The sequence below is a fragment of the Heterocephalus glaber genome, unplaced genomic scaffold (genome assembly GCF_053883595.1).
Source record: "Heterocephalus glaber isolate CG9 unplaced genomic scaffold, H.glaber_assembly_v1.0 deba00001444, whole genome shotgun sequence".
In the NCBI taxonomy this organism is placed as follows: domain Eukaryota; kingdom Metazoa; phylum Chordata; class Mammalia; order Rodentia; family Bathyergidae; genus Heterocephalus; species Heterocephalus glaber.
Window position 1 is genome coordinate 9,548,859 of NW_028258297.1, and position 27,403 is coordinate 9,576,261.

Here is a 27,403-nt window from a genome sequence, read left to right on the forward strand (position 1 = left end):
ATTAAAGGATCATTATGCTTTGCTACATGTACTAAAGAGTTGGAACCAGCGTAAATTCAATGTTGATTTATATATTCCTTTGTACACAGTTCACTCACTCTTATTTTTTTCATTGCTTCCTAGTAACAGCTCAACTTCCAGGAGCAGGTGGCTACTCAGGAGGAAAGATTATCTTCATTGATACAGAAAATACGTTGTAACCTTTTTATTTGTTTTTCTTTTTTTTTGGTACCGGGGATCGAACTCCCGTCCTTGCGCTTGCGCAACAGGCGGTAAAACAACTGAGCAAAATCCCCGGCCAAGAGTTTGCTTAAAATACATCATTTTTGTGGTAACTCCATAAAACAGCAATAATGAGAAAAGGCAAGGGGGAAAATAATTACTGGTCAAATTCTCAAATCACATTTTACTTAATGTTTTACTTCCCATGGGTTTGGTGTAAAACTGACAAAACAAATACACAAGAGGAAATTATACCTTTTTGTTTTGTTTGTTTGTTTGTTTGTTTGTGACAAGGTTTTGCTCTGTAGTCCAAGTTGGCTTGAATTCATTGTGTAGCCAAGGGTGACCTCAAACACAGGATTCTCCTGCCTCAGCCTCCCAAGTGCTGGGATTTCAGGCATACACCACCATGCTCAGCTCTTATTCATTTTTAGTATTCCTGCTTCTCCAAAGATTTTGCTTTTGTAATAGAAAGAAGATTATTGACTCAGACTCATGGTCTCAAATAAAGGGAAAATTATGAAGAGAGCAAAAGCACAGAAAGAAAAGGGAAGAGGCTGTTGGATCACAGGAAGAAATGTGGTTTGATTGAAGTCAAGGTATTCCAGAATACAAGGCTAGAAAGGTGATTTAAGTCTTAGCTATGAAGGGCTTTGACATGAGAGTGGGTGTTAGTGGATGGTGTTGCAATATTGTAGGCAAGTAATGAGAACTTGATCTTGGTTGGAAGCAGCAAGAATAAAAAGAAAAAGACAAGAAATATTAGGAAAATTGATAGGACTTAGTGACTATATTTGTAGATAAACGAATGAGAGGTTTGAGAAACCACTGTCAGGGTTTTTGCATAGATACTAGGAGAATAATGATGGTAATGATAGAATTGGGAACATCATGCTTCAGAGAAAAGCAGGGTTTCCTTTTTGTATGTTGAATGTGAGACCCAGGAGACTATAAAGATGACAGTTGGAAATGTTGGACTCAGCTTGAGAAAAGGGTAGGGGCAGAGATATGGATGAATTAAGCACAGGAGAAAGAGCTTAAAAGAGAGAAGAGAACTGACAGCATAACTGTGAGATGTGCTATATTTAAGAAGAGGAACTTACACAGACAAAAGAAGTAGGAGGAAATCTGGTTGTGGAAGCCAACCTAAAGGAAAAGTTCTTTGGGTGGGGGTTTTTTAAAAATAACCTTAATTCTTATGAAGTTAAAATGTGTGTTACAGAAAACAAAAACACAAGAACCAAAGAAAAGGCATTTTCCATCAAATGCAGCTTAGTTGGTGTGTCCTTTTAGATCCTTTGTGTATATATACAATATGCTAAAGGAGAGTTTTTAGGAGAAAAGAATAGTTGGTAATGTTCCACTGAGAGAACTTTGGAAGGTGTAGACTGAGAAACATCACTGAAATTAGAAATTAGGTATTCAAGGGCCAGGGATTTAGCTCAGTGGCACTGTGCCTGCCTCGCAAGCGCAAGGTCCTGAGTTCAATCCCTGGTACCAAAAAAAAAAAAGAAAGAAAAAGAAATTAGATATTCAAGGGAACATTTGCAGTAGGTAAAGTGATGGAAGGTTTTTCTTTTTTGCAAACATACAGTAAGAGAGTAAAGCATTGTAGAATTGGCCAGGGGATGAAAGAAAAAACACCTGTACAAGTTTGTAAAGCCATTCACAATGAAGTCCCAGCTTCTCTAGGCTTATTTCTCACTGTTGTTACTACTAGAGGAAAAGAGATAAATATATTCTAAAATAATCTCATTGCCCTAAGTATAGTCTTATTAAAATTTGAAAACATCATATATCAGCAGTTAAATTAATTTTCATTTTCTTTATACATTAAAAAATCTTCTTTCCTGTATTTTTGTTTTGCCAGAGTACCTACTTAAGAACTTCTTTCAGAAAAGTAATTCAGATTGAATGGGCCTGGTGGCATCTACCTGTAATATAGCATTCTGAGAATTTGAGACAGGATGATCCCAAGTTCAATACCAGCCTGACCCTATCTCGAAAAAATTTTTACATACCCAGCCTGGGGATGTAGCTCAGTATGAAGACCCTGAGTTCAGTACTGAGAGAGGGGTGGAGGGAGATATGAGATATCCAGGCAGTAAAACTTTAAACCCTGATATGTCTGAAAATGCCTTTATTTCTCTCCATTCTTGAATGCTAATTTGGCTAGTCCTAGAGAAATTTGCATGGTGTTTCTATCCTGTTGGGTTTTTGTTCCTTTTATCCCCCTCTTGCAGCCTTTCTGAATTATACATATCATTTAAACCTCTCATTTCTAATTTTCTGTTTTTTGAGGCAGGGTCTCCCTTTGTAGTTCAGGCTGGCCCTGAACTCACTATGTAGCCCAGATTGTCCTCAAACTCGTAGCAATCCTCCTGCCTCAGCCTCCTGAAGGCTGGGATTACAAACATGCGCCACGATGCCCAGCTCTCCAATTTTCTCTTAATTACCCAATTCAGAAAAACTTTTCCTTCTTGATCTATTATAGAAATTACTCTCTAAAATATTCATCAGAAGCCAGGCTCAGTGGCCATAATCCTAGCACTGAGGGATGCTGAGGTAGGAGAATCATAAATTCCAGTCCTGTTGGGCAACTTAGTTACTGTACTTAGCAAGATCCTGTCTCAAAATTTAAAAATGGGCTGGGGATGTAGCTCAGTGGGAGAGTGCCCCTAGATTTGATCCCCAATACTGAAAAAACAAACAACAACAGCAAAACTCATGTAAAAGAAAACCAAAAAACTATTTGCAGGAGACCATTGGGAAGTGCAAGGCATGAGTAGACTCTGAATGAGGCTTGTGACTGTGGCAGGAGGTTGGAACATGTAGAGCTTTTAGCAAGAGGGACTTGAATGGAATTAAGCCACCTTCAGAAAGAGTTAAAGATGATCCTCAGAGAGAGGAATTGTTCTTGCAGTTTAATAGCCAATGTTTGGGAAATTTGGATTTTATCAAGAAAGAAAAAGAAAAAGGAAGCTAAGTTACATGCAAAATGCTGGAACTGTGACAAGGGCCACAGTGAAATGTTCTCATTCTTTTCAATATCTCTCACATATATACTTATGTCTTTTCATATTTCTTTTTTTTTTTTTCACCTTTCAACTAACAGCCTTTATTCTTGGGCCCACAGTCATGCCTTCCTAAAAGCACAGGGTCATAAATCAACTTTGATCATTTAACCAAAGTTTCTGAAAAAGAACCACTGGGAAATAACATCGATTTCACAGACATCAAGTAGGTCCTCAGCTACCATTCCAAATCTTTGTCCTGCTGCCATCTGGGTCAAGTGACCGAAGGGCAGTCTCTTCGTATTTATCTTATGTGTTTATATTTTGTCTCTTTATGTTTTAAGTTTGTCCAGGGAATAGATAGTCTTATTACTCTTTATATCCTCCACAGAGTTTTGCACTGGTAATTGGGTAATATGGTAATTAGTACCACATGGTAATCAGTTAGTAAATATTTACAGATTTGAACTTTCCTTCAGTGTAAATCCAACTTCCACACTCCTGCTCACATAGTATCTAGGTTTTGTAGAAACTGACATGGTGAAAACATTTTTATTACTTCTTCTGATTCTTATTTTCTTTAACTTGTCCACCAAAGCACCTTCAATAGAAATGGAAAATTTTAGTGGCTACCACTGAAGCTCGAAACACAAAAACATATATAGTGTATTAAGACATACATGGCTGGAAAACAAATGTGAAATGTACCACAGATATACATTTATATTTTGTCATTTCACTTTGGGCATACTGTTAGGATCATCAAAAACCTAATAAACCGGGCATGGTGGCACACACCTGTAATCCCAGCACTCAGGAGACTGGGGCAGGAGGATCGCCATGAGTTCAAGGCCACCCTGGGCTACATAAGTGAGTTCAAGGCCAGCCTAAACTACACAGCAAGACCTTGTCTCAAAAACATAAAACAAAAAAGAAAAACAAAAAAACCCACCTAAGAATAAAATATTTACTATTTTGTAGTTCATAGATACTAGTCATTATTAGCATATTTTAAAGTATCTTTGCAGATATACAGAATTTGCCTCCTTATGAATTTACTAATTTCAGACAGCTGATAACTCCTTTAGAAGAGGGTTGGTTTAAAACCATATTTAAGCCAAAAACCGTGGGCTGATCATTTCCTTCTGGACCCTCAAGGTTACTTTTTTCACGTTTTGGTTCACCTTTTTGTTGGCAACACATGATTAATTGTATAGTATTTAACTGTTTCTTTTCTTTTGTTTGTTTTGAGATAGGGACTCTCTATGTAGTTCAGGCTAGCCTTGAACTCACTGTGTAGCCCAGACTAGCCTCAAACTCGAAGCAATCCTGCCTCAGCCTCCCAAGTGCTGAGTTTACAGGCATGTGCCACCATGTCTGGCTCTTTACTGTTTCATTTTTAATAGATGAAGAGTATGAAGAGTGAACTCATTTTGAAGTGACCTGAATTATAATTCAGTGATATTATCTTTCTAGACTAGATCTATTTTTATAGAACTGTGAACAAGATTCACAAACCTTAGCTTCTACTTTTTTTTTCTACTTTTTTCTTTTAACTATTTTATTTCATAATCCTGAATCATTTGCATAATATGATTGTCAATGTCCTCTTCTATAAAATGTAATACAGATCATATCAACTGGCTTCTAAGGTTATTTTAAAGATTTGATAATTTAATATTTAAATTCATTACTCTGACCATTTCTATGACCCTAAGGTAAACTGAAGCACTTACAAAAAATAAAATCTGGTACAAACTTTAAGTGATTACTGTCATCTTTCAGAGTACCTTTGCAGATACAGTTTTGCCTCACTGTTACTTTGTATACTTAAGGTATTACATTTTGTAGTTATTATGTAAACTTTTTTTGGAATGGATGTATTGGATCCTTAATCTTGGCACTTTCCAGCCGTCCAGATCGCCTTCGGGACATTGCTGATCGTTTCAATGTGGACCATGATGCAGTACTGGACAATGTACTTTATGCACGTGCATATACTAGTAAGAGCTCCAAGCAAATGGATGCTTCAGCAGCACTGATTTACTCTGACTGATACAATACTTTCAACTGTTTTTTTTTTTTTCATTTTATTTCGCTTCTCTCCAAATTAGTCCACAAATTTTATCATTTGTTAAATCCTTAGATGCCAAAATACTATACTCTCAAATTATTTTGTCTTTGAAATGCTGAGTAACATTCTTCTCTGTGTGTGTGTGTGTGTGTGTGTGTGTGTGTGTGTGTGTGTGTGTGTAGTGTGTGGTGCTGGAGATTAGACCCAGGGCCCCATGCACACTAGTCGCGTGCTTTACCACTGAGCTACACCCCCACTACCCAGCACAGCATTCTTTATGGGTAGCAGGCATTTCCTGTGTATGCTTGGCATGAGGCAGAAGGTGCAGTCATGTTTATGTAGTAAAGCCATGAAAAATTAAGAGAGCCCTTCAAGGACTCCCTTTCCCCTGACTCCCAAGGAAATGAATGATCTTAGCCTTTGCTTATGTTGGCTTTCATAACATTTCCTCATTGTATTTCCCACAAGGTGAACATCAGATGGAGCTACTTGATTATGTAGCAGCAAAGTTCCATGAAGAAGCTGGTATCTTCAAGCTGCTGGTACAGGTTTTTAAATACAGCCCATTTAAGAGCTACTTAGTAGATTATTCTATTGATTTCTATTTAAATGGACTTCTTCCTTCCATTTCCAAATGCATCTTTATTTTTACATTAATCCTGTGCAGATCATTGATTCAATAATGGCGCTTTTCCGAGTGGATTTCAGTGGTCGTGGGGAGTTGGCTGAACGGCAACAAAAACTGGCCCAGATGTTGTCAAGACTCCAAAAAATCTCAGAAGGTATTTTTGGTTTTTTTGGTACCAGGGATCAAACTCAGGACCTCATGCTTGCAAGGCAAGTGGTGGAACCACTGAGCTAAATCCCTGGCCCAGAAGGTAGATTTTTTAAATGACACTATCAGAACAGCATCTGTGACTATGTTTGGGTTGCAGAGAAGCTTACAATAATGTCAGAAGGTAATGGTTTTTAAAGTTACCTTCATGGGAATACAACTCTTTTTTAAAAAAATAAAAATAGATTCTGTCCTAAATAATAATGATAATAACTTTTAATAAATTAATTTGTTATCAAAAAATAGGAATATGATCTTGTTTGTAAAATCATGTTATAATATTCCTAAATTCTGAAATCTAAACAATGAATGTTTATATTTTTATTGCCCATATCTTAATTTCTTAATTTTATTTCTTGACAGAATATAATGTGGCTGTTTTTGTGACCAATCAAATGACTGCTGATCCAGGAGCAACTATGACGTAAGCCCCAATATTTGCCTTTTCACAGAGGTTAATCTTTATTTCACAGAGGTTATTATCAACAGGGTTAGAGTGTAGAATAAAATAATTTCAAAATAATCAGCCTTGCTGGGGGCATATCTGTATTACAAATCACTATTGCACAGAGCGTATGACTTCATAATTGCAAGTATCACACATTTGTTATCCAGAATCTATTTTTCTGTAGTTCTTTGTAGAATAAAGCAGTAGTTTAATCCTTTTCAGCAGTACTGTGGGCTATACTTTGCTCTGAGACTCATAAGATATTGGAGGACAGTGAGAAAAATCCCCTTGGAAAATAAAAATTTATATTCTAGATACACAAGTGGTTTCTATTGCACTGATAAGCAGTAGCTTGAAAACAAAAAAGCAGATTTTCTACAGTTTATTCGTGTGATAGCCTTAAAAGAGGTACTAGAGAGAAATCTCCTGCTGAGAGAAACAATTTCAGTCTACATGAGGCATATTCAGAATTTGCTGCAGTATGTATGCACACACTAGAACTATTGACGACTCTATTTAAAAAGTGATAGGAAATATAAAGACAAGGAAAACTAAGATAGGGTATTAAAAACAGAAAATTCAAGGAGACTTTAGTTGTCACCATCCAAAATTTTGAGCATTGTGAGTCTGAATAAGCAATCAAAATAACCCTGAGCTAACGCTGCTTTTTAAAACATTTTTAAAAGTAACTTTTTACTTAGAAAAAATTTTAATCAGAGAAAAGCTGCAAGATTAGGACAATGAATACACATATATCATTTACTTAGATTTATCAGTGAACATATTATCACATTTACTCTTGTGTGTATCTATAAAATCTTTTTGTTTATCCATACACACACATACTATATATATGTATACATGCACACACATATATTATTGTTTATGTGAGCTGTTTGGGAGTTACTTTTTCCCCTAACCACTGAGAATTATTTCCAGTTACCATGACACTTTTACCTCTTAATAGTTCAGCATATCTCTTCTAAGAACAAGAATAGTCTCCTGCATAACCACAATATGATTGTCACGTTCAGGGAATTTAACATTGGCATAATATGTAGTGTTATCTAATCTGCAGTTCTATCCATGTGTCTCCAGTTGTCCCCAAAAGGTCCTTTATAGTTGTTGGGATTTTTTAATTTTGCTCTCTATTTAGGAGTGATTGAGGAGTATGCATTGCATATAATTGTTGTATCTCTTTAGTCTCCTTTAATCAGAACATTCCTGAACCTTTGTTAGAGTTTTATGACACTGACATTTTAAAGAACAAGCCAGCTATTTTACAATGTCCCTCAATCTCAATTTGGAATCAATGTTTTTCTCATTATTTGAAACTTTTTCTTTTTCTTTTTCTTTTTGGGACAGATGATCTTCTTGCCTCGGTCTCCCTAGTCCTAGGATTTCAGGGATGTGCCATGACACCCACCTCACTATTTGAAATCTTAAACATTTTTGACAGAAAAACTACATAAATGATATTATGGTCTCTTTATATCATGTCAGGAGGCACATGATTGCAGTTTGTCCCATTATTAAGATAACTATGGTCATGTGATTAAGATACTATTCATGAAAAAAAGATAGTATTCATGAAATTTCATTGTAGAAGACACAAAAATTCCTTTGGGAAATTAGTAATTTGTGGGGTGATACTTTGAGACTATGAATACCTTGTTCTGCAGTAAGCTTTCACCATTAATTTCAGTATCCATTGAAGATTCTTACCTAAATCAATTATTGCTCTGAGGTTGCAACACAAAGTGACATTAAAAGCAAGACATACCATCATGTGGTGGCAGATTAAATGAGTCACAGAGATATGTATTAGAAGACATTTGACACACTAATGTAAATTCTATAAATCGTGCTGAAATGAATGTGCCTCTCTTTAGGCATTTTCTAAACTTGCCCTCACAGTATTGCTGTATCTTCTGCAGTATTTTCTACTTCATTATAAAAGATCCCAATGTGAAAATGTTAACTACATAAATGGCATTTAAAATGTTAAAAAGATTGAGGAGGACCACCAAGGCTGTAGCTCAGTGATATATGCTTAGCATGCTCTGTGTGCCAAGTCCTGGGTTCAGTCCCCAGCACCAAAAAAAAAGATTGAGGAGGAGAAAATCAATCATATCAATCATTTATTAATTCAACAAATACTTATTACAAACCTACTATGTCACTGGGTGGCCATACCTGTAATCCCAGCACTGGGGAGGCTGAGGCAAGAGAATGGCCATGAATTCAAGGCCAGCCTGGACCACATAGTGAGTCTCAACCAAACAGAACAAAACAAAACCCTACTATGTAACAAGATTCTGGAAATTCACTAGTGAACAAGAGATAAGAACCCTTGCCTCCATAAAGAAAAGTAAATGGTGTCCATTTAACTCAACATTTTATTTTTTTACACAGAAAAAATTTTAAGTCAAGGTATGTTGCACATATTAGTGTAGTCCTTGAGTGCTGAAGGTAGTCTTCGGTCTTGTGGGGTGTCTTTCATACACAGGACATGAAGTACTTCACAAAAAGAATAATTTTAAACTGAAGAGAAATGAAAGATTTTTAAGGCTCACTTTAAAAAGAGAAAATGACTCATTGGCTCAGAGGGAGGAAGTGGGTTGCATTAAAATAAAACAGTACAAGTTAAAGAGCAATGTTCTCTCTTCAGGTGTTGGGAGAGAACATTGATGAGGCCAAAACTGTCACTCTGGAGTTAGAAGGCAAGGAAATCAGTGAAAATTAGGTCAGATAGGGGTTCTTTTTTCTTATATTTGTAGAAAGTTTCAAAGAGTAAAATCATTTAAAATTAACTCCCATAAGACAATGAAGAAAAATGGAGAGGAGGGCAGGGGATTTTAGCTCAGTGGTGCCGCCACCTGCCCTGCAAGCACAAGGACCTGAGTTCAATCCCTGGTACCAAAAAAAAAAAAAAATGGAGAGGTGACAGAAAGGAAATAATTGAAGAGGGTGTCAGAAAGGGGAGGAGATGTGTAATGAAGAGAGCTAAGGAGAAAGCCAGAGACATGACAAAGGGTAGTGTTTGGTGCCTGAGTCTGCTGTGAAACTTCTGCTCCACCTAGCCAAGTTGTAAGGAAACGAGGTTCACTATAATTAGTATGTTCTAAAGTATATTAAATTATAACAGTACAGATTGAATACATGTCTTCATGTAAAGCACAGAAATTACCACATCTAAATGAAAAAAATTCAGGACAGTTTTAAACTGAAGGATTTCAAGTGCTACTAGAAAACCTCCCATAAAGAAAATATCTTTGTTTCTCAGTATTGAGGAACTCCAAGCTGCAGCTCGCCTGGGGCCTGTCAGAGAAATATCACTATAATTGGTACGAGTCCCCAAGTACACTGACAATAATTGAGGCTTATATCCCATGCATTATACTTGATGGCACATTGTATTAAAAAGGAACAAAATTATAGAGGCGAGGAGCTGCAGTACCATACAGCAGAACAGCAGCTCCTAGATGAGCCTTACAGAGACAGATTTTAGAACTGGAATGATCCAGCTGAAGAAGGCCTGGAGATAACAAGTCAAAGTAGCAGACTGGGAAGCTGCACACCAAGAGCACCAAATAAGACATTATGTTGTCACCTTCTTCCTTGCATATGTTTTTCTAAAACAAAATTCATCTTAGAATATTTGCAGTCTTATAAATGTATGGTAGGATGTCACCTGCTGATTCACCATCATTAGCATGAATTAAAATGTCATATGGGGGCTGGGGATTTAGCTCAGTGGTTCCACCACCTGCCTCACAAGCACAAGGACCCGAGTTCGATCCCCGGTACCAAAAAAAGAACATGTCATATGTGTAGAGAAAAAATATTAAACTGGGGTCAATATGGGACCCTGTTCAAGGCATCTAACTATTTAAACTTTGGTCTCGCCTCCCCCAAATTAAGAGACAACTCCATTGATTACTTACCATGTTCCAGGTGCTGTCATGCATTATCTTATACAATTCTCAAATGGCCCTGATGTAACTCAGCCTCCTTGGGCTTCTCTGTACTTTCTATGAAGCCAATCTCAGTATACAGATGCATCACTTCCCACCCCAGCTCCAAAAACCCCAGAATTCCATCTTCAAAACACTGAAAAAAAAAACATAGATTTTTTTTCTCATATTTTGGGAGCAGACAGAAGGGAAGTATCACTTAACAAAACTTCTTCTTTTTTTTTTGGTACCAGGGATTGAACTCGGGTCCTTGTGCTTGTGAGGCAGGTGGTGGAACCACTGAGCTAAATCCCCGGCCCAACAAAACTTCTTAAACATATTCTTTTTAAAAAAAACCATCTCTTCTCTCACCTAAAAATTCTTCTTTCTTAGCAGTGCTCCTTTCTCCCCACATTTCCCTAGTCCTAAGGCCTCCTCCTCATTCTTGGGTTAGTTTATTCAGTCTTTCTCTCCTCATTGGACCCCTTCTCAAAAATCCCATCTGTAGTCAAAGGCACCAGGAATGCCTGCTGTCCCTCTGGCTTGGCCTAGCCTGTGCCTAGCCTGTGCCCCTCAGGACCCTGACCGAAAGTTGAGGTAGGTATTATAAGTATTCCTGATTTATAAAGGTGGGAATGAAGGCTCAGAGTACTTACTGGTTGCCCAATCATACAATTCAAAAACAAAGAAAGCCAGGACTTGAACCTAGGTAGCTTTGACTTCAAAGTTGATGCTCTTTTATTCTCCTTGTGCTATCCTCCCATCTCACCTCATCCTATAACCTTATACCTTATAACCCCAGCATTCTAATTTGAAATTAGGAACCCGGGCTGTGCTGGTCCCTACCTTTGATGATATAATATGCCACTCTGTTTAACCAGAGTAGGAAAAATGATTAATCTCTTTTAGTACCTCTTTACTCCTAATACCTACCCCACCCCCATCTCCTCCTCCTCCTCACTGTACTCCCCAGTCTCCTGAGGAAGGAGGAATGGAGAGAAGAAAACATTTAAAAAGGGAAAATAAGAGAATAGGCTAACAGAGGGATGTGGGTGGCTTTCTGATGCTGTTTTAACTCGGTCAGAAATAGAAGTAAATTAAAGCCCTCTAAAAGAATGTGGAGTGCTATTATACCTTCTTGTATTTCACCTCAAGACTTAGCGAAGTCTTTGAGAATAGTCGGAAAGTTTGAAGACCAAGAAAAGAAAACTTGAATAAAAGTTTTTTGGTCTACATGTCATTGAAAGAGTGGCTGTTTAAACTAAAGCACTTAGTTTAATAATGATAGTTACCATCTATTGAAGAGCTCTTACGTGCCAAGATTTTGATGAAAGTAAAGCTAATGTATATAAGTGACCAGATATGGATCCTGACACATAGTAGGCTCCCAATGAGTTGTATTAAGTATATCTTGATTCCTCACAACATCCCTAAAAGGTGAGGTCTCTTTATTCCCATTTTACTCCAAAACAACAACAACAAAAAACAACTGGAGGGGGACGGGGATTTAGCTCAGTGGTTTCACCGCTTGCTGAGCAAGCGAAAGGACCCGAGTTCGATCCCCGGTACCAAAAAAAACCAAACAAACAACTGGAGTTCATAAAAGTAAGTAGCCCAGGACCAGGGATTTAGCTCAGTGGTTCCACTGTCTGCCTCACAGATGCAAAGTCCTGAGGTCAATCCTGGGTACCTAAAAAAAAAAAAAAAAGTAAGTAACCCACAGTCAATAGATAATAAGTGTTTGAGTCAGGATTAAGAAAGCAGATAAATAATAATTGTAGTCACTGGGCTAATGCTTTACTTGAATTATTTCATCTTATTCTCACAACCATCCTATCAGGTAGAGTTGTAATTCCCCATTTAAAATGAAGAATGTTGGGGCCTGGGATTTAGCTCAGTGGCTTCGCACCGCCTGCTACATAAGCGCAAGGACCCGAGTTCGATCCCCAGTACCAAAAAATAAAAAATTTAAAAAATTTAAAAATAAAAAAAATAAAATGAAGAATGTTAAAACAACCCACCAGTCAGAAATTGAACTCAAGTCTAGGTCTAAAGCTCATGCACCACAGTACATCTGGCTGGCATGCTGTCCCCTGGAAAGTGCAGGCATATTTCCATTACTCTAATGAAATGACCACAACTGAGGGTCTCGCCTCAAAGGCAGAGTTTTGATTTGGCCAGCCTACTGAAAACCAGTCCATGTCTTAGAGACAGAATTACAGTAATCAAGTTCACAAGGATGCATAAAAGACCAGAGGGCCAGTCTATTGATAAGGAAAAAAATGTAACCACATTTGGATTCATATTACCCATAAGCACAGTCTCTCCCTGTAAGTAGACCTCTACCAGGATCCAAATTTTAAACTATAACTAAGTATGGAATCTAAACAAAGGGAAATAATTAAATGACTTAAAATAATTTCTGCCACGTAGTGAGGACTCAGTAAATCTTAGTTACTACTATTAGTATTATTTATGTACATAGGTTTATATGTATGCATATGTGCATTTTGCTGGAGGAGAGTCTATCTTTTATTAAATTATCAAAATGTTAAGGCCCTGCAAGGAACATTAAGAGCCATATTAAAATTCTACACAGATTCCTGAGCACTTTGATGGAATAAACAAAATATGAATTAGCTTGAAATTCTCTCAGCCTAAGGCTATGTGCTATGTCACTATTCTGATTAAATATAACCTCTTAGTTTATGAGTCACTGTTGATAACTTTTTTGATCCTATAATGTCTTTCCCACATGTTTTCTTAGCCTTTTTGCAAATTCTATCATTTATTTGTCCATATAGTTCATCTCCTTTTAAATATAACATTCTTCTTTTTTTTGTACTGGGGATCGAACTCAGGACCTTGCACTTTTGAGGCAGGCACAATGCCACTGAGCTAAATCCCCAGCCTTGAAGATAACATTCTTGACCTTCAGGCTCTTCACCCAAAGCAATCAGTGACAAGCATGGGATATCACATTGGTAACAGCAAACCATGACATTCAGGAGAATCACTGGGAAGTATTGAGAGACACCCTGTGACAGGCAGTAACACAGCTGCTAGAACTTCTCTCTGTCCCTTTAATGAACCCTGAATGTCCTTTCTTATCTCTTCTCGAAGAAATTTCTAACTGGTCTCAATTTTATTTGTACTTAATTTCTGTGAAGGCACTCATCTTTCTGCAATCCAATATTCTCCTTAAAATTTTTGTAGATTCCATGTTTTAATCTCAGGAAACATGTTTGAACACTAACTGTATGACTGGTTGCTACAGTACTAAATTCAGTGTCATCCACTCTTAAGGAGCTTAGTGATGGGGAATAGGAGATGGATTGAGGAGGACTATAAGACTATAAGGGGGTGAGTGAGTAATGGTACCAAAGGCAGAACATGAAAAGTACATTTGAAAAGCATAAATCATTGTTTGCAGGCTCAGAGTTCACAGCCCCATTGCAAAGACCATCAGGGCTTCAAGCAGCCTATTGCTACAGGACGTAATGTCCTTTTAACACCCACAATAGAGTGACCTTGAAAGTTCAGAGCCACTCTGTTAAAGAGTGACATTGATCTGTGGACATTATTGAGACAACTTACCTCTCTAGCTATTTTATCCAACTTAGGTGGCTTTATTGCTTCATATACCTTCAATTGCCCAATAAAGTGACCCACCCTTCTTGTTTGTCTTGCTATGTGGTTCAGGCTGGCCTTGAGCTCACTATGTAGCCCAAGATGGGCTCAAACTTGGGGCAATCCTGCTGCTTCAATTTACAAAGATCTGGGATTACAAGTGTGCCCATCATGCCTGGCTTCCATCGGCTTTTCACTTACATAGCATCAAGAAGAATGGCTGGGTTTCTTATTCATTAGACTAAAATAGTACCTAACGCATAATAGACCATTAAAAATATTTCTGGTGAATGAATGAATTTTCTGTATTTTGTAAAGAAGAACATTTTTGGGCCGGAGATTTAGCTCAGTGCTTCTGCCACCTGCCTTGCAAGCACAAGGTCCTGAGTTCAATCCCGGGTACCAAAAAAAAGAAAACATTTTTTAACTCCAAGCATTATCCTGAGACAGCACATGATGTTTTCTTTGTGGTTTTCAATAATAATTTCTGTTTTTAAAGTCAAATAAAACATTCACTATTTATCATAAGAATCTTAGAAGGGCCTAGGATTTAGCTCAGTGGTTCCGCCGCCTGCCTTGCAAGCGCAAGGTCCCGAGTTTGATCCCCGGTACCAAAAAAAAAAGAATCTTAGAAGTCTAAACTAAGTGGCAGTGGGATATACAGTAGCTCCAAGCCCTGGCCCCACTCCAGAGCTCATGAAAAAGCCTCTACTTGCTCAGAATACACACCTACTCCAAGCCCTGCCATCCTCTACCGAAATTTTGCCTTGTCATTACTAATCTTGCCATATATAGTCTGTATCATGGACCCTGAAAAGGTGTTTTATTAATTCAGCTTTCAGGCAGACCCCAAAAAACCCATTGGGGGACACATTCTGGCTCATGCTTCAACAACAAGAATAAGCTTGCGAAAGGGAAGAGGAGAACTGAGAATTGCCAAGATTTATGACAGGTAAATATTTTCTTATTCTTCACCACATACTCATGCATATGGTTTTAAACAGAATCACTGCTTTTGAAAGGCTATAATTCTTCCACTGGCAGATGCTACATGTTTGAATTTCCTTCTCAAAAATCATTCAGGGCTGGGCATTTAGCTCAGTGTTTCTGGCACCTGCCTCATAAGCACAAGGTCCTGAGTTTGATCCCCGGTACTAAAAAAAAAATCATTCAGTAATTGGGAAGGCCCTACTGAGTACTAGGGGATTCAGGGGTTCTGTTGACACACATACGTCCTCCCTGACCTCTGAAAGCCCACAATGAAGCTAGATAATGACATCACATCAATTCTAGTTAAAGGGTGGCAGGTTCTGAGGAAGTGCAGAGTATGAGAATATATTCTCTTTTCTCTTTACCAGGTTAATGCCATGTGCTTTTCAGATTTCAGGGGTTTTTGTTTGTTTGGTTAGTTTTGGTTTTTAAGACAGGGCTGTACTACATTGTCAGGCCAGCCTTGAACTTGTATGTAGCCCAGACTGGCCTCAAATTGATGATCCTCCTGCCTTATCCTTCCGAGTACTAGGATTACCCACCTATGCCACCATGCCCAAGTTTCAGTTTAAACATCACTTTCTCAGGGAACCTTTTTCAACCCTTTTTAACAGTAAATTATCATGGAGTTTAGTTATGTTGAATTTCCATAAACTTGACTCAATATAGCAAAACTGGACCAGAGCTTAAAATATCAAAACTTAGTTTGACATGAACAATGTACTCATTTCCTGCTGCTCCCTAATGATTTCTTACAAAGACTTCTCCTTGACTTGAGAAAAAAGGGATTTTATTTATTTTTTTGTGGTGCTGGAGATGGAACCCAGGGCCTCACACAAGCTAGGCAAGGACTCTACCACTGAGCCATACCCCCAGCTCTATTTATTTTTTTATTTTGAGACAGGTCTTGCTAAATTGCCTAGGCTGGCCTTGGACTTTTGATCTTCTTGCTTTGGTCTCTTGAATAGCTGGGATTACATTTGTACACCACCATGCTCAGCTTGAGAAAAACCCTTTTTAGTGGAAAATGTGGTAATGCTAATAACTATAGCTAACATTGAGTCACTGCTCTGTACTAGGCCTTTCTCCAAGTGCTTTATATGTTGCATTTCATTACCTATTACAACTCTAAGAAGTAAAGGTTATTAGCTCCACTTTATAGAGGAGGCAACCAAGGCCCCGAGCAGTTAGGTAAACAGTGTCTATGTCCACTTTAAACACAGAAGCCAAAGCAAACCTTTGTAAAAGTAAGATCACATCTGTTCTATGCTTACCCTCTGCCAGTGGCTTCCCATCTTAACTCAGAATGAAAGGTGCAAGTCTCTAGTTTACACAGGACTCCATGCAAGGTCCTATCACGTGTGTCATGTTGTAGACCCTCCTCACACATAGGCTTCAGGCACCTTGGTGTTGGGTAAACAGGCCGGGATGCTCCTGCTTGAGCATTTGCACGTGTCGTTCCTTCTGCCTGCAATAATTACCTGGTTAGCTCCTGCTTCAAGTCTGATCAAATGTTACCTTCTCAACAATGCCTGTCTCGACATAGCACTGATTTTCTAACATAACACATGATATATTTATTATATACATTATTTATTGTCTGTATTTCCTCTCCCCAAATATAAGTTCCTCAAGGGCAGGGATCTTTGTCTATTTTTTATTTTTTCACATACAGATCTTAAGTGCCTACAATAGGTCTATAGAATGTATTTGATGAATATTTTCATAATGAATAAATGAATGCATTATGCTACGTATACTACTTCATACAACAAATGGAAGATGGAACTAGAATTAGAATCTGAATCTAAAAACCTATGCATTTTAAATCATTACGCTATTTCCTAGTTTACCGAGAATGCTCTACTTAGAGTAGTCATTACTAGTCTACTAGAGTTACTCTCGTGGCTGCAGTGACATCTTTAAATAAATATAAATGAAAGAGATTTGTTGCTAACAGAAAGCAAAAAAAAATCCCCAAGAATTGAGCAGAAAAGAGTTCTCAGAAGAATTTTCAGGTATGTAGGAGTAACTATAAGAATTAATCCAAATAAATTTGAGATAAGGAAAAAATGGAAACAAAATCTTTATAAATAGGGAGGGGGGAGGGGTTGAAGGGAGTGCAGGGAAATGGGGGAAAAAAAATAAGAACCAAGATATATCATGTAAAGGTACAAATTCCCAATGATGAATATTATCATATTGTATACCTAAAATGTACCAATAAACTTAATGAATAATAATAAAAAAAAAAAACCAGTCCAAGCCAGTATAGTAGTACATTTCTGTAATCCCAGCACTCAGGAGGCTGAGGCAAAAGGTTTGCCATGAGGCCAGCCTGGGCTACACAGTGAGTTCAAGGCCAGCCTGAACTATATAGCAAATCCCTGTCTCAAAACAAAACAAAACAAATTAACCCAGTCCAGACTGGGATGTAGCTCAGTGGTAGAGTATTTGCCTACCATGCGTGAGGCCCTGGGTTCACCAGTCTCTGCCACTACATTAAAAAATAGAATTAACCCAACCCTTTTCTTTATATCATTGCTGCTCAAGTGTACATTTTTTTCTTTTAAACTTTTAAGTGAACAAATTAAAACCCCACTTATTTTAATCCACTTAGCATATCTAAACTCAACAGACACTACAAAGAATTCAAAGGAAGAATAAATTTTAAGTAACTATCAGCAAATGAAGAGCTATAAAAATAGTTAAGTTTCTGAAGTAATTGCTTCTGAGTCTGAGTTAAGGAAAAACAGAAAACTAACCTTCATTCAACTTTACAACTACTTTCCTAACTTCTCCTTTTTAGCTCCTGTCTACCTCTAGAGAGAGCTTTCATTCTACTTTCTGCCATCTGAAGTACCTGAATGAGTAGTTTCCAACAAGGCCAAAAATTATTTTGTATTTCCACTTAAACCTTCTTACTCTAGTTTTAGCCCAGCAAGACCTAACTATGTACAGGCCATTTGCTATCCTCCGGACAGACCTCTATGCTGTTTTTAAGGGAAATAACCTTACCCACTGTACACTCAAAGGCACACCACCTAATCTCCACCCTACAAACAAAACAACCAACCAAACAAAATAAAAAAACAATAGCCAGCCTGGCATGGTGGTGCATGCCTATAATCACAGCTTTTCAAATGGCTGAGGCAGGAGGATAAAGTTCAAGGTCAGCCTGGACAATTTAACAAAATTTTGTCTAAAAATAATAAACAAACAAATAAATAAATGAAAAGGACTGGGGATATGGCTCAGTGCTTCCTGGGTTCAATCCCCAGCGCTGCAAAACAAACAAAAACCTTGAGAAACAATATGATTAATAACACGAACTGTGGAATCAGATACCTTGGTCTCTAGATGTGGTCAATTCATTACTATATGAAATACCTAAAGCTGGGTATTTATAAAGAAAAGAGGTTTAGGGCCAGGGATTTAGCTCAGTGGTTTTGCTGCCTGCTGAGCAAGTGCCAGGACCCGAGTTTGATCCCAGGTACCAAAAAAAAAAAAAGAAAAGAAAAGAGGTTTATTCAGCTCACAGTTTTGAAAGTCAAGGCCCTGGCACCAGCATCAACTGGGCCAAGCATGCTAAAAGCCTCACAGTGACTAATGCCCTCCCCCGGGTGGGGGTGTGCGTGAAGGAAAAATCACTTCACCAGACCAGAAGCCAGAGAGCAACTCAGGGGTCGGGTTAGTCTCAGGCTTCCATGACAGCTCACTCCCTCAGGAACTAACCTAGAATTCCCAACTGTGCTGGTCCCTTCTGCAGCCACACCCCAAGTGGCCTGAAAGCCTCCCAGGAGGCCCCTCCTCCTAAAGGTTCCAGCACCTCTCTTGTTTCCAACACTAGTGACCAAACTTCTGACACATGAACCCTTAAGGACAACTACATCGAACTATAGCACCTGGCATCTTCACTCACCAGTGGTGTAGTCATAGGCAAATTGATTCTCCCTGAATTCCAATCTTCTCATCTGTAAAATACGGGCAATAATACATACCTGGTATGGTTGTCATAAAGTTCAAATGAAATAATATAAGGGAATCTGCTTCCTAAAAATTAGAATTTTTTTTAAATGGCAGCTACCAGTCATCATAACCTGGATTTAATAGGAGCACAAAGTAGCAGTTGGATCTTTCTCTCATGGACAGTGGCCTTCACATTTAAATTTCTAGTCTCACCTTTATTCAGGTTTTGAATATTCATTTCAAATACTTGTAGAATTCCTTTATATGAATATCCCACAGGTACCTCCAATGCAACACACCTAAACATAACTTCTTCTTTGTCTCCCTTCTTGTACACAAAATAGATTTTTCTATTCTTGTATTTTGTTCATGTTATTACTTCTACCTGGAATAGTCCCATTTCTGCCTCTTCAAAGGCGTCTTCAGTTATTATCTCTGAAGCTTTTCCTAATTGACCTAGCCAAGCATAATGTTTCCCTTCTTCAACGTTCTGTAATACTTAGACTGACTTCATAAAACATAGCTTACTTTGAATTACAGCATAGAATTTGGCATATTTGCATTGTCATAGCTCTCATATGGACTTATTGAGACTTAAGAACCTTGTCTCATTTTTATATAATCCACAGGGTCTAGTATATGCTAAGTATGATTTTCAAAAAGTTAATAACTTGCCTTGCTTGCAAATAAATATAAAATGAAAATGTACCAAAGATTTTATTTACTTCTTAGTTAATGAGGAAACCACTGATTCAAAGGATAATTTGAGGAACAGAAATTTATATAGTCAGTCAAAGGCATGGTGAAATAAATCTGCTACGTGCAAAACTGGTTAATACCCTACCAGGCAATAAATTGTAACTTTCCTTTCTGTTGAAGGGAAATCAATTGCTTCTCTGCACAATGAAATCCACTTCTATCGCTGTAGTATGGAATCATTTGCCTTGCCCTTAGGCAAGAATCATCTGTGTTGCTATAAGTTTTCTACAAATTAACCTTCACTTGTGCTGGGGATTTAGCTCAGTGGCACTGCTTAGTGGCAAGCACAAGGTCCTGAGTTCAATCCCCAGTACCAAAAGAAAAAAAATTCACTCCACAGTGTTGTAGAATAAATATTAAAATGTATATATAACTAATACTCGAGTATAAATATAAACTGTCAAAGATTTTAACTTATTCATTAATGAAGAAACCAATAAGATTCTATAACCAAATCAAAAAATAAAAGTATATACATTTGATATGTATGGTCAAATAATTAATGCTGAAATGAATTGTAAATTGATTAAAAATGAGCCAATGTCCATGGAACAATAACCAATGCGTTCCATCTCACACAATTTACATTTCTGTGGACAAGATTAATTTGCATTACACTTAAATAGCTACAATTGACAGAGTTAGGAAATCAACCAAAGACCACAGATGGCTCAGAGCCCTCCTAGAACTGGTGAACTGGAAGGTCGCGCTAGACAACCTGTCTTTCCATTGCAAGTTCTCAGTAATCTTTTCTTTCATTTCAAAGTCTTTTACAGTTACCCCTACATTAGTGTGGTTGGAGAAAGGTGCACAGCCTTACAGAATCAGATAAGCCCCCCAGGGTTTTGCTTGCTGCCTGACACCTCACTGAAAGAATATCTGCTTGTCCCTTGTGCCTGTTTCCAAGTTTGGGGTAATGTTCCTTCACATTCAGAACCTTATACAGGGAACTTGTTAAACAACTGTTTGTGGGGGTTAATAATACTTTTAAGTAAACTCTGCAGTTCGAATTTAGCTGTACCAAATCTAAGATATCTCTGGAGACTCACAGACTGATGGGAGCATGATGCCTGTGACATGAATGCAGTATTTATAGAAATGGAGCTTTTTATAAACTTCTGTTCCTTTGTATTCTGTTAGTCCTGAGATGCCTGAAAATGAAGCCACCTTCGCAATAACTGCTGGAGGAATCGGGGATGCCAAGGAGTAGGTGGCGAATTGATGCAAATTGCTTCTCAGTGCTTATTAGGAGCTGAAGAAATGGAAAAGCAGTCTTGACTTTCAGATCTTGGAATAAGAGGAGTTGTTTTTCATATTATTAAAGGAAAGTCAGCAAAGAAGAGTTAAACTTTACACTTATAATAATAAAGATCCCTGATATAAAACTACATATTGCACGTTGGTTCAGGAATCTACACACATGCTCCTGAACTGTTTCTGATGAGTGTGCATATATATATATATATGTGTGTGTGTATATATATATATGTATATATATACATATATATACATATATATATACACCTGTTGGGAGCTGGTTAGGGAAGGGGTCCCTGATTCCCTCACTTCCTCAACAAACAAACAGTCTAGGAGCTCAGAAATGTACTATCCTACAGGCTTCCCCCCAGCATCTGTGTAGGGCACAGAACCACTCACTACTGAGCTTGACGCTCTTCCCAGCAGAGAAATGTTTAAGGTGGGAATGTTTCTAGGACACCAAAAAAGCTCTTTGCATTCAGACTATCCCTTATTCACCTTCATAGCAACTGAAATGAAACACTATGCCAAAGTTTAATCATTTGACTTTTTGACAAGTTGAAATTACTTTTTAAAAATGTATTTGTGATACATAGATATCCTCTTGGAAAGATAAAGAGGAGAGTAACTAGAAAATGTACAATTTTGGGTTGAGGACATAGCTCAGTGGTAGAGCACTTGCCTGGCATGCCTAAAGCCCAGGCTCAATCCCCAGCACTACAGAAAGAGAAAGAGAGACAGGGAGAAAGAAAGAAAAGAAAATTTATAATTTTTTGGTTTTGGTTTTGGGTTTTGGTACTGGGGATCAAACTCAGGACCTTGCGCTTGCAAGCAGGTGGTGGAACCACTGAGCAAAATCCCCGGCCCTGAAAATTTATAATTTTGCATAAGGGTGGCATGATTTTATATTTTAAGTTTGGGATAAGTAATTCAAAATATTTTTAAATATAAAGTTAAATCAATGTAAAATTTCTGAATACTAATTTTAGAAATGTTTAAAATAATGTTTTTTTCTGATTGTTAAAAATAAAATCTAGTTTTCAAAATGTCATGATGGACGTATTTTTAAATTAAAATATTAATGATATAAACAATGATAATCTGTGTAGCCTTCAAAAAGATCTAATGTTGTATTAACTTACATGAAGATTCAAATTTTTTTTTTTTTTTGATACCGAGGATCGAACTTGGGACCTTGTGCTTGTGAGGCAGGCGGCAGAACCACTGAGCTAAATTCCCGGCCCAAAGATTCAAATATTAAAAGCACCATTTGCTACAAAAGATATTTGGTGACGCTTCTGCTCACTATTTGTTATTGAATGCTACATGCTGAAGAATAGACAAAGAGTACGGTTCCTGCCTCAGAGATTTGAGAAAAAGAGAACAAATGATTATATAATTAATTTGTCAGTAGTGTGGTCTTGGATTGACCCCTAAAGGAAAAGCAGGAGTCCAAAACTGGGAAAGGGGAGTTATGCAGAGGCCACATATGCAGCAGTATGGAAGCTGCAGCGGAAGACAAAGGAGACCACGCAGATAGCAGAAACTGTTCACAATGCAGGGTCCTGGGAGAGCTGAGGTTTTTCCTTCCTTTTACTTTTTTTAAACCACAGACACTGCTTCTCCTAATAAAGCAGAGATAAAACCCGAGCAGATTTTCTGTATTCTGCAAAATCTCATAAATGAATTATTTTAGTGTGCAAATATTTTTTTTATTTTGGTACCAGGGATCGAACTCGGGTCCTTGTGCTTGCGCAGCAGGTGGTGAAACCACTGAGCTAAATCCCTGGCCCTCGTGTGCAAATATTAAGGCATACTTTTGTCCTGGAGAAGGAAAGGATTTATTAATGAATTGTGTTTTTTTTTTCCTACATATTATGATATTTATGACATCTTAAAAAATCTAGCTGGGGGCACCAGGGATCTAGCTCAGTGGTTCCAATGCCTGCCTCACAAGCGCAATGTCCTGAGTTTGATCCCAGGTACCAAAAAAAAAAGCACAAAAAATCTAGATGGAGAGAGAATGCCCCTCCTGGGCCTGTCCTAGGCCTTCCAGTTCTTAGAGACTTACAATGACAAAGGGCCGACCAGTGCATGCTTTTCATATGCAAACTAACCAGTCTGCCACCAGACCACTACAGCCCCTATACGTTGCCCAAAGCACCATTCCCCCACCTTAATCCTCCCAGGGCCCACTACAGCAGACTATGACCTACCTTCTGCCTGGAAATTATCCCAGTGGCCAATCCTAAACTGGTTACCCCGCCTGTCCTGCCCTGTCTCGCCTCTCCCTCAGAAACTTCAATAAAGGTGAAGGCCCAAGTGCTCCCCCCATTCTAGACTGCTGACTCCTGACCACCCTCATGTTGTCCTGTGGGACCTTCATGGCACGTGGTGTCCTCCTGTCTAGGATCTAGAAGTATACTAAATTTTCTTCTTCAAGCCTGTCCTGTGTTCCCTCCTATGGCCACACCTGACCAAGCACCCTATGTACACAGAACTTGATACAGCATTGCAGTTTTCACAACCCTTGATAAAAACTGAGCATCTCCTAGAGATGCCCTGGGGCTGGGGATTTAGCCCAGTGGTGCCACCACTGCCTGCCTCACAAGCACAAGGTCCCGAGTTGGACCCCTGGTACCAAAAAACAAATGTTCCTAGAGATCCCCTGGTACTGTCACCTGATGGAATCTGAGGAGGTCCTCCCAGAGGAGTGGGGACCTCAGCTTGTCCCCACTCCCACCTGTGGAGTAGGTCATTGACTCCCATCACAGAAAAGCATTTCAGCATGCGTCCGTGTGAGGCATTGGTAGATTTATTAAACGAAATCAAAGAAGTATACACCCAGAAAGCTGCCTATTCTTGGGGGGAGGCACACTGTGGTCTAGGTTTGGGGTATTTATGAGGTCTTGAGGTGTCTTCAAAATGGATGATCCAGGAAATGTATTCAAGTTATTTATTGTTTACCTAGTGTCCATCACGTTACCCATTAGTGGACTAGGTTAAAATGCAAACTGTTCACATGTTTTTGAAGTTTAAAGATATGGTACCGAGTGAATAGAGCTGTTCCCTTCAGAGTAGAAGTGTATGGAATTTGTCGATTTATAGGCTCAGAAGAAAAACACAGGCCCAATTTGCAGACTTAATGTATCTTTAAAACTCCGGAATTTACGAGTGAGGACCCTAGGAAAACAGGCCTATGGGTGAAAAAGGACATTGTAACCTTGGGTAACTTTGTGTCTTAAAGCTGCAGTTTTCTTAAAAGAACATTTCATTTTATATTTTATTTTACTTTATTTATTTAGTATTTTGGTGGTGCTAGTACTGGGGATTGAACCCAGGGCTTTCTCACTACATTCCAAGTTCTTTTTTATGTTTTTGAGACAGATTCTTGAAAAGTTGCTAAGTTGCCCAGGCTAGGCTCAAACTTGTGATCCTCTGGCCTCAGCTTTCACAGTTCTGGGATTATAGGTGTGCACCACCATGCCCAGCTGAAAAGTACAATTTAAAAATTATAATTTCCTTATCTCCTTTCTACTTATCTTTATTTCTTCTATCCTACCTCAGTACCCTAAGCCCTGGAAAGGGATAGACCAGAATGGCCAGAACCCCAGAGCCCTTTTGTAGGGAAGGAAATAAAACTCCCAAGATCTGAAAACCAGAAAGTATTTCTGGGATAAGCTGAGTCCTAGGCAAATTTATCAAGAGGCAGGTGGCAAGGTTGCAAACCAGGGCTGAACACAAAGGAAGGCAGTTCTGTGGGTATGACTGGAAACCTGTCTGGTCTGGGTGCTCAGATGTGCCCTGCTTTGCAGAATGGCATCTAACAAATGGGAACAACAAAGCTTTGGGAGAACACTGCAAACTGTGTGGGTGTCTGCACCAGCAAGAGCATCACCCAGTGCCCACAGAGCTCCTCCAGGCCAGGGACCATTTTGTCATCTGTGGCCAAAGCATCATGGCTTCCAGGCCTCCCCAACCTTATCCTATGGGGTAGGAGGAAGGGTGTGCCCTGGGAGGGGGCTCAAAAACGAGAGTTTAAAATCTCAGTCACAGGTGGAGCCAGGACCTCTGAGGACATCATCAAAATGTGCTGTCCCCACCTGTGGCCCAAATGCCACCCACAGCTCGAGGCTGCCCCCACCAAGCTATGAACCCACTGGGGAAAGTACAAATCATTCATTCTGTGGAAATAAACAGAGACCATCCAAGTGAGAACAGACAGAGCTTTCATTCAGAGCTTGCTAGAGCAGAGGAGTACATGATCACCATTTGCTTTTGGTAGATGCAAAGCAGACAGGAATGGTAAAGCTTCACAGTGTAAAAAGGGAAGATTTCAAGTATTCTCTGATTGGAGTCTGTGGACAGAGAGCAGCTGGTACAGACACGGAAAACAGGTAAAGGAAAGTCCACTGGCATAGGGGTGACAACGTAGGGTGATTATAATTGAGAAGATAAAGGAATGGACATTCCAAAGCAAGACTGAAGACTTGGTGTGAGGTAGACTCCGAAGACAGTCTGAAGACAGTACAGTCAGAGGCAACTGGTGATGACATTCTCTAACCTGGGAGGCAGATTAAGATCAGATCAAGAACACAAATGTAGAGGCATCAAAGATCAGAGCTTTACCCAGACAGAGGTATTGTATGAGATTGCTAAGGTTGCCATACCAAAGACCATCAATTGGAAGGTTAAACGACAGAAAGCCTCGTCTCACAGAAATCCAAAATCAAAGTTGATTCCTTCTGAGGACCAAGCAGAATCAGCTTTATGCATTCCCTTAGCTTCTCGTGTGCTCCTTGGCTTGCAGAAGAAGCACCTTGATCTCCACCTTTACCTCCATGTGGTGTCCTCCCTGTGCATGTCGGTGTCCAAATGTCCCCTCCTTACAAGATAGGGCCCAACCTACACCAAGAAGACCTCATCTTAACTAACTGCATCAGCAAGGACACAATTTCTGAGTTTGGGGGATACACAAACCCAAAACAGGAAGAATCAGGTAAGATCAAGGGGCAAACGTCAGGCTGTACAAGACACAAACTGAACTCAGTACTGCTGGAGTCTAAAGCAAAAGTCAAGATCCAGGGAAACAGTGCCTTTATTTAGAAAATGAGGTTCAAATAGATAATTTCTACCATTTCCTTTCTAATTTGCGTGCTTAGTCACTGTTTCGGAAAAAAAAAAAGAAAAAGCAGAAAGCTGAAAGATCAGAATTAAAAAAACAGAAGACTACAGAATAGACTCAGAGATTAAACACAGGGGAGGGCTGGAAATGTACCTCAGCGGCACTCGCCAGCCTGGAAAGCAGAAGGTCCTGAGTTCGATCCCTGGTACTGAAAAAATAAATAAACTCAGGGGATACCTTTCATGGAGAGAAGGATTGGACCCTAGACACCATGCTGGGGGCAGGTAAGTCTCCTTCAGCTGACCTTGGCTTCTTAGATAATGTGAGCACTGCTTTTTCTTTTTGCTGTCTTAGTCACTCTCCTCCAGCAACTTGGAGAGGTTTATTTTGGTCATATTTTAGAAGTTTCAGTCCACATTCTCCAGGGTCAAACACAGAAACTGTACGGTGGAAGAGTCAGGTGGAAGCAACAGGCTCACCTCAGGGCAGCCAGTTGGGAGGGAGACGCACCCCCGGCCACGCCCCCAGCGACCCCCCCCCCCCCGCCACTTCTGACCCACCAGCCCCGCCTCCTAACCGCGTGTTCAGCTCTAAACTCCTCAGTGGACTAATCTACCCATGAGTATCACACCCGCATGATCCAATCACCTCCCTAAGCCCTGCCCATGGGTAGTAAGGCTTTGGGGGACATCTTGTTATAAACTGTATCAGTTAAACAGCTTGCATTTATCCTAACGACACTGGTTTTCCACGTCACTTCTTGTAGCCAGACACAGTGGTATATCCCTGTAGTCCCAACTACTCAGAAGGCTGAGGCAGAAGTCTATTCTAGGTCTCTTCTGATTCCAAAGTTATTTTAGGATTGTTTTTCTCTAATTCTGTGAGATATGCTGTTGGAATTTTGATCAAGATTGCATTAAATCTGTATAGCAGTTTTGGAAGTATGACCATTTTCACTATATTGGTTCTGCCTGCCCAAGAACAAGGGATATCTTCCCATATTTTGATATCCTCTTCAATCTCTTTTTTCAGAGAACTGTAGTTTTCAATTTAGAAGTCTTTTACTTCCTTCATTAGATTGATTCCTAGGTATTTCTTTTCTTTTCTTTTTTTTTTTTATTTTA

The 27,403-nt window shown here is 38.9% G+C and overlaps 1 protein-coding gene and 1 long non-coding RNA gene across 3 annotated transcripts in view; one reads left to right on the plus strand and one right to left on the minus strand.

Moving 5' to 3' along the window:
* Dmc1 (DNA meiotic recombinase 1) overlaps window positions 1–22,101 on the plus strand; it is a 37,824-nt gene extending 15,723 nt beyond the window's left edge. Inside the window, exons 8-14 of one of the 2 annotated variants that reach the window (XM_087213876.1) lie at window positions 124–196; window positions 5,148–5,239; window positions 5,779–5,852; window positions 5,978–6,092; window positions 6,509–6,569; window positions 15,015–15,131; window positions 21,038–22,100. In XM_087213876.1, the coding sequence (XP_087070002.1) occupies window positions 124–196; window positions 5,148–5,239; window positions 5,779–5,852; window positions 5,978–6,092; window positions 6,509–6,569; window positions 15,015–15,131; window positions 21,038–21,107 (602 nt within the window). In that variant the 3' untranslated portion in view covers window positions 21,108–22,100. Of the gene's footprint in view, window positions 1–123; window positions 197–5,147; window positions 5,240–5,778; window positions 5,853–5,977; window positions 6,093–6,508; window positions 6,570–15,014; window positions 15,132–21,037 lie in introns of both variants that reach the window. The other variant, XM_087213877.1, reaches the window with a different exon arrangement.
* LOC110349382 (uncharacterized) lies at window positions 8,848–26,775 on the minus strand. Its single transcript, XR_002395290.2, has 5 exons — window positions 26,517–26,775; window positions 19,092–19,143; window positions 16,444–16,637; window positions 10,541–10,706; window positions 8,848–9,137 (listed from the first exon to the last, which is right to left on the minus strand). It is a non-coding gene; the product is annotated as an uncharacterized LOC110349382 (long non-coding RNA).
* Between the last annotated feature and the right edge of the window lie 628 nt (window positions 26,776–27,403).